We start from the raw sequence: 8,017 nt of genomic DNA on the forward strand, positions 1-8,017 counted from the left end.
ACAAACGGCTTTTTGTTGAATAATTGTTAAAGGAGGTCCTTTATTTTCTTTTTTTGTCTTTCAGCATAATAATAATAAGAACTAATAATAATAATAATAATAATAAGAAGAAGAAGAAGAAGAAGAAGAAGAAGAAGAAGAAGAAGAAGAAGAAGAAGAAGAAGAAGAAAGAGTGTTCAGTTAATTCACATCCTCTGGAAAAAATGTGCAGCTGAAGCTTAGAGATAGCCAAGAGTGGTTTATTCATACGTGTGGTAGTTAATATATTAACATTTAATAATAATAATGATAATTATTATTATTTACATTGACATTATTTCCTGTCCAGTGTCTCTAAATAAGGATGAGGTTCACTTCTGAGTCTGGTTCCTGCCAAGGTTTCTTCCTCACATGATCAGGGAGTTTTTCTTCACCACCGTCACCTCAGGCTTGATCATTAGGGATAGATGTTAGAGATAAATAGTAACTTAGAGATTTTAAACTTTAAACTTTAACATTTTTTTTCTATACTCCTGTAAATCTGCTTTGAGAAAAGATCCATTGTTAAAAGTGTTGTACAAATAAACTGAATTGAATTGTTTATAGTATCATTAATGTAGTGTTCTTCAGCTGGACCTTTTATTTATTTATTTATTTATTTATTTATTTATTTATTTATTTGTTTGTTTGTTTGTTTGTTTGTTTGTTTGTTTTTTCACTTACTTTATGTTCACACTGTTTTAAAATAGAAGCTTTTATTTTGTAACACACAGTTTTATATATTTGCATTTTCATTACATTATGTAGATGCCCTTAGAGCAACGTACATTTTTATTTCATTTTATACAACTGAGCATGTTGAGTGTTAAGGGCCTCACTTAGGGGCCCAACAGTGGCAGTTTTGGTGGCCCTGGGATTCACGCTCACAACCTTTTGATCAGTAGTCCAACACCTTAAGCACTACACTGCCACATTATCACACCTACAGCCAGAAAAACAGCTTTGCTTGCTGTTCCATTTCACATTTTTCCCTCATTTCCATCAAGGCCTAAAGCTAGAAAGAAACAGAGACTGTAAACAGTGCCGTGTATAGTGTGTTACTTTATCTTTTGCAGACCACCTCCACTGGGTCTCCTCCTCTTCCTTCACTCCTATCACCTCAACACTAATCTCCACTAACATTGATTGCGATCCGGCTGCCCGGTGAGAGCGGCTTTCAGGATGGGGTTTTAGAAGCGCACACAGTGAAGAGAAAACATGGGACAAACTCAGCACCTTGAGAAAACCGAACACACGGAGATTGACGTCATTACGCTTCAGGACATGTATAAAAAGTTTGTAAACGAGTGCCCTAGCGGCCTTTTGTTTCTGCATGAATTTAAGAAGTTCTTCGGCGTGGGATCCTCCGGGGAAGCATCGGAGTACGCAGAGAGTATGTTTCGAGCCTTTGATAAGAACGGGGTGAGCTGCTGCCTCATATGGTCATTTTGCTGCCCAAAAGTCGCACCAGATGATACCAGGGGAAACTAAAAATATAAACATACTGTATGAATAATATAAATGTTAGATATTCTTTAGAATGAATCATTACTCATCTCAGGGAAATTTGTTTAAATTTCCTAAGGGCTTATATTATACTTATGTTTTTTTTTGGTTTCTCCTGAATCTAACTTTCAGAAATAAAGTGGCGCACGTGGCGTTCCTTTAGTTCACTTTTAGTAGTCCTTAAGATTTTTGGAGGTATAAAGAGATTTAAAGTTGCAAAATAATCTGATACCCTGAATAGTAACCTGACGAGGTGACGTAATGTTTGGTTCTCTTATTTCTGAAAGTGTAAAGGACCAAAGATGGAACATTTTGCCTTACCGGTTTCCTCTCAAGTCCATAGTCTACTGTAAATGCTCTGTATCGTGTGAACAGGTGGTTGTGGGTGGCTTGTGCCTTATGTGGCTCGAATGTAAGGTTAAATGTTACAGAAAATGGTTTATGAATGCTTTATGAAGCTCCTGAGATCAGATATTAACTGATGAGATGAACCAGGTGTGTTTTAACAAGGAAAAAGATCATTTGTGGAGAGTGAATGAAAATCCGTATGAGTTTGAATGAACGACGTGGATGCGATTGCATGTAAATGAAGTGATACTGTATGATAACGTGTAAATGTTAAAACTTCATGTTCTGGTTGATCCGGTGTACTATTAATGTATTTTTACTCAAGCGTGATAAAAGCCATGTTTGCTGTCTATCCTTCAGGACAACACTATTGACTTCCTGGAGTTTGTGGCTGCTCTGAATTTGGTGTTCAGGGGAGATTTAGAGCACAAGCTGAGATGGTCCTTCAAAGTGTACGACAAGGACGGCAACGGCTTTATAGACAAAGCTGAACTCAGAGCCATTGTTGAAGTGGGTCCTTTTCCTTATTTCTGAATTTCAGTTAAATTCCAATCCCACTGTAAAGTTTTAGCTACATGAAGACTAAATGAAGAACCCCAATAAAGTGTTCATGAACAATTCAATGAATAGAAATTTAAGTGATGACTTCAAGATAAAATTCATAGATGTGATCCTCTCTCTTTTTTCTTTTTTTTTTACTATGTTATATTTGTTTATTAGGAGTCCAGTCATATAACATAATTCAAGTTACATATAATTACTTAAAATATTTTATTATGCTCAAATTTCCTTTTATAAAGAAAATAAAATGCATATTAGATAGATAGATAGATAGATAGATAGATAGATAGATAGATAGATAGATAGATAGATAGATAGATAGATAGATAGATAGATAGATAGATAGATAGATAGATAGATAAAATAAATAAATAAATAAATAAATAAATAAATAAATAAATAAATAAATAAATAAATAAATAAATAGCCTAGGTAACTATATACATCCAGGCTGAAAGCATGTGCTCGACACCAATTCCATCCAAAATAACCTCAAATAATCTTTATTTTTAATAAGGATATTAGACAAAGTACAGGCATATGCAAACACACCAGCATATGTTATAAACATACATTTCTCTATATTCTGTAGTAATCATTATCTATCGATTTATAACAACAAAATCAGATCTTCTCTCTGATGCATATTCAACCCGTTCATTGGAAAACGGGCTGAATATGCATAACTTTTTCAAACGTTTTAAAACTATCTCAGCTACTGTATAAACTCTTAACTGTCTCACTTCAGATCATACATCATGTCAGGAAAGTAGGCAGGAAAGATCCCGAGGTGTCTCCTGATGAAATCTGTGAAAGAATCTTCAAAGTGGTCGACGTGGATGACGACGGTGAGTCGGTCTGAAACTTGCACCATGGTTTTTTATCTTAATAAAAAGATGTCCATGCATTCGACATAAGAAAAGTTGTTTTTGTGGTTATCACGACTTAATTTCGGGGATTCATTATCTACAGATAGAATGACTTTGAAATCCATTACCTTCTTAATTCTACAGTAAAATAAATGTAACTTTTTTCTGGCTTTATACAATTTTGTGTCTCATAAAAATGTTAGCATTTCATACTGCGTAAATTGTTTTGTATTCGATTTGTCACGTATAGATTTTTGCAGTAGGGTCACTACAGTATATTGTCTTCGACCATAAAGATGCAGACATCACATCCTCCTTCTTAAGTGTCGGACACTTGTGTATGTTGTCAATCACATGAGTCCCTGATTAAAGTAAAGACGCCTGAGTTCATCCATGATGCTGCTTTACTGCGCTTTCACTGCCTCTAGAACATGTTCTTATGCAGAGATCACGAGAAAATTAAGTCATCATGAAAAAAAAACAACTTTTGTTATCCCGATAATACGAGAACATTAACTCGTTATCATGACAATACGAGAAAGAAAAAAAATATAATAATGCATGGCCTTTTAGGCCTTCCGTATTTGTAAGATATTACCTCATTACTACGTCATCCAAGTCAAAAGACAGACATATTAACTCCATAGCATGACTGTTGGTTCAAGATAACTCAAGATATTATCTCTCTACCATGACTTAGTAATAAGTTGCAATACTAACTCTATATTACAACTTTGTAGCTTGTTATTATGACCTGTTACTACATTTGCTCACTTAATAACACTTCAAAACATGTCAGTAAGTCAAAGCAACAATACATTATCTTTAAATAATATAGGGAAGTAAGGTAAATGTACTAAAGTTCTAAGTTAACTTCTTGAAATAACGAATCAGTAAATCGAGTTAATCCTCAGTAACTAAGTCATAATGAGAATGTCTAGACTAAGTCCAGTGTCGTAAATCTAATGAGAACTAATTAAAGTCTATAAAGTGTTTAGGTGACTGTGTGTCTGACAGGTCAGATTACCCTGGAGGAGTTTTTAGCAGGAGCTCAGAAAGATCCATGGATCCTGAACCTGTTGCGTTTAGACATGAATCCCTACAGCTGGGTGGTGGAACAGAGAAGGAAAAGCGCTCATTTCTGACATGAAAACGTCTCCACTGGAAATTCACAGTATCAGATGGATCCTGAGTTGTTATTGTACTAGATTCATTAGTTTCACAACCGATACTACAAATATATATAATTACAAAATTATCTAAGGATTACCTTCTTCAACCTTAATATATATTCATGTCTTCAGTATAACTGTAATGTAGACATAAGAATAAATATTAAAAAATAAAACAAAGAAAAAAACATTTTATTGACTTGTGTAATTTATCTTGAGAGTTTAGTGGATTTTTTAGAATGATTTGTGAAATATATCATTATTATTTTATGTTGTGTGCTGATTTATAAGCAGATATATAGCATCTATAAGTGTGGATGCTTTGATTGAAAAGGTTAATATGATTATATCCAGTGAATAAGTCTGGACTTATAGGTGAAGAATGACAAAAGTGAGATCAGAAGCATTAATTGATCTGTTTTACGTATTATCTGTAGTATTTATCAGTAGTATATCAGTTGTTTTGTTCCTTTTGGTATCATACACTAAAGATCTAATCAAAGGCTTGTTATAAACACATAATTAATATGTTTCTGTGTGATTGTGTTTTCTTTCTTTACTTTGTTTTTCTTTGGTAATAAAAGCTCTTTTGCTTGTTCATAGTAGTTATAGATGACAAGTGTGTTTGTAGCAGGCCCGGCTCCAGATATGAGATGAAAGGTGGGCCAAGTGATATTCCAGGTGGGCCGGTCGGTTTGGGGTGGGGGGTGTTGGTGGGGTGGGTGGATGTTCTTTAATGCTTTAATCTCTCATGTCTATAGTTTTAATACCATATATTTAAGACAATTTTTAGGGTTGTTTGTTATTGTTGTGTTTGTGTTTTCTTCATTTTTAATATTTTTTGTACATATTTTGGAACTATTTAGTAACTTATATATATATATAAAAAGGGTTAACGTTTATTTTTACATTCTCTCTTTTTGCATTTGTAATATTTTTTGACCCCTTAACAGATCTTGTATCAATTAAGTTTAACTTAAAATTAACTTTAAATTTGATAAATAGGGGCTTTTAAAATAACTATTCACATCAACTAAAACAAACTTTTTACTTGAGTGAAGAATGAACTGTAAGAATTGGGTTTATTCAAGAAATGTTTTGTTAAAAAGGGACAGTTCTTTTGAAATAACTATTTAAATCAACTAGAACAAACCTGTACATGTTGTATTTTATTAGGCTATATATAGTGTGTTAATCAAGTTCACTAACAGTTCTAATAAAGTTACTGTGACTGTCGTTTATTGCTTTATAAGCACGTATGTTTACTTCAAAGGATGTGTGAATGTGAATGAATGAGCTAAGTCTGTCTAGGAGAGGAAAAAAAGGGGGTTGGGCAGAAATTAGAAAATAACGTATCTCGAGCTGAATTGAATATCGTACCAATTTTGTGATTGGGTGTTATGTGGTGTGGGGCCAGGGTGGGCCAAGCCTCTGATTGGGTGGGCCAGGCCCACTCTGGCCCCCCCGTGGAGCCGGGCCTGGTTTGTAGATAATGTGACTGTGCAACATGATGGCTATAGAGCTTATAAATTCTTAGAGGTTTATTTGAGTAAATCACAGATATAGTAAATAAATGTGTGTGCTGAAGTCAGTGTTGGATTCACAGAAGGTTGGTTTCACTAAATGCACCTAGCTGACCTTTAATACCATGTAGGAGCAATTAATACAATTAGTTTGACACTCTTAACACCATAATGTTGTTAATGCAATCATTGTGTAGAGAGAGTGAATACAACTCCACTGATATTTACTTTCTCCTCTCTCTCTCTCTCTCTCTCTCTCTCTCTCTCTCTCTCTCTCTCTCTCTCTCTCTCTCCATCTCTATCTGTGTCTTTTAACATTAATCAGTGCAATACTTCTTTTTGTCACCTTGCTGTGATCTGCTTGCTTGTCTGTTTCCCAAAATATATCCTTTTAGCTTCTGGTCATCCCACCTGACCCTGTCTCTACAGCCCTTTGCAGGATTTATCATAAATATGTGATCCATGGATTATCCACGTGGAATTAGCCCAGGTCCTAATAGTGATGGCAATTCCAATTCAAGTGAGTCAGAGCAAGTGATTCGACTCAACATTAAGAGTCGACTCTTATTGTCAAATCTCGCCGGATATATTAAGGCTCTTTGAATGAGAAATTTGACTCACCTAAACGAATCGGATCAAAGAGTCTACTCTCTTCCGAACGACACATCTCTACTCTAAAGAAATAGCAACAGGACGAGCTAAGAGCAGGGGGATTAAAATACCCCTTGACGGAGTCGGATTCAGAGTGAGATGAGTCGGTTATGTAACAGAGTTTGTACTAATAACATCTTAGGCTATTGTTTTCAACCTAATTGATCCTGTTCATGGGTGAAGCACAGAAGAAGCTGCTGTCAAAGCTCTCTTAATTAATAGCAAGGTTTTAAATCTTGAAAAGACAATTTCACAGAATGGGAGTTAAGTTGGATGTAAAAGTGTGTACAGTAGAGTTGTTGTGATCATTGAGAATATGAACATTTTACTTGCTTTAAATATTATACATGTAATGTACAATAAATTCCAGCAGGTGGCAGCACAGACCGGGCTAAACATTAAGTAATTCTTTCTAAAACATTAACTGAAAATAATAATTGTATAAAAAGACTCAGGTGGCCCTACAAATGATTAATAACATAAGTTTAACACACACACACACACACACACACACACACACACACACACACACACACACACACACACACACACACACACACACACACACAAACACACACACACACACACACACACGCAAACACACATGCAAACAAACACAAACCAAATCTCTCACTTTCTCTCACACACACAAAACCACACACAAAACCAAACACAAACCAAATCACACACACACACAAACACACACACATTTATCAGTGACTGTTGCCATGGCAGTTGAGGACTCTTGGCACAAGATCTGCCACACAAGGTTGGGATTAAACAAAGACCATTGAAACACGATTGGTTTGAAACATGGGTCTAAATATACAGGACACTCAAGAGTTAATCCATTAACAGCAGCTAAGGGGCTCGCTTCATCTTCTACCAACTGGAGATGATGCCTACAAACACCATGGGACATCTTGAACGTCTGAAATGCTGAAAAGTGAACATTTTTACACGTCATTTTTCTTGCATACAGTAAATTTGCAGCTGGGATATTAGACAATAATGGGACAGACGCACAGCACAGACACCATATATATATATATATATATATATATATATATATATATATATATATATATATATATATATATATATATATATATATAGTGTGTGTGTGTTTGGATGTGTGTGTGTGTGTGTGTGTGTGTGTGTGTGTGTGTGTGTGTGTGTGTGTGTGTGTGTGTGTGTGTGTGAGTGTGTGTTGTCCAAACTTCATTATCTAGAGAATTAAATCCAAGCAACTGAAAACAGCCCAATAGACATGATACTGTCATTTTATGGATTTCACACAAACTTCATCATTAATATTCTAATTTTCAAAAAATGTAAATAAAAAATAGAAATACTTTTTTTAATATTA

At 34.8% G+C, this 8,017-nt stretch overlaps 1 protein-coding gene across 1 annotated transcript; it reads left to right on the forward strand.

The window, feature by feature from the left end:
* The first annotated feature begins 1,194 nt into the window (after window positions 1-1,194).
* Window positions 1,195-4,569, forward strand: LOC113650798 (guanylyl cyclase-activating protein 2-like). Its single transcript, XM_027159336.2, has 4 exons — window positions 1,195-1,440; window positions 2,233-2,382; window positions 3,182-3,281; window positions 4,320-4,569. The coding sequence occupies exons 1-4, from the start codon at window positions 1,237-1,239 to the stop codon at window positions 4,445-4,447; spliced, it is 582 nt and encodes a 193-aa protein (XP_027015137.1). The 5' UTR covers window positions 1,195-1,236; the 3' UTR covers window positions 4,448-4,569.
* Window positions 4,570-8,017: the final 3,448 nt, after the last annotated feature.

This window comes from Tachysurus fulvidraco, chromosome 13 (genome assembly GCF_022655615.1).
Source record: "Tachysurus fulvidraco isolate hzauxx_2018 chromosome 13, HZAU_PFXX_2.0, whole genome shotgun sequence".
Taxonomy (NCBI): domain Eukaryota; kingdom Metazoa; phylum Chordata; class Actinopteri; order Siluriformes; family Bagridae; genus Tachysurus; species Tachysurus fulvidraco.

Bases quoted from the DNA above. Each gene is read 5' to 3' on its own strand.
- LOC113650798 (XM_027159336.2), top strand. From the start codon at position 1,237: ATGGGACAAACTCAGCACCTTGAGAAAACCGAACACACGGAGATTGAC. The intron at 1,441-2,232 runs GTGAGCTGCTGC...TCTATCCTTCAG, and splicing joins GAGCCTTTGATAAGAACGGG to GACAACACTATTGACTTCCT. The intron at 2,383-3,181 runs GTGGGTCCTTTT...GTCTCACTTCAG, and splicing joins AACTCAGAGCCATTGTTGAA to ATCATACATCATGTCAGGAA.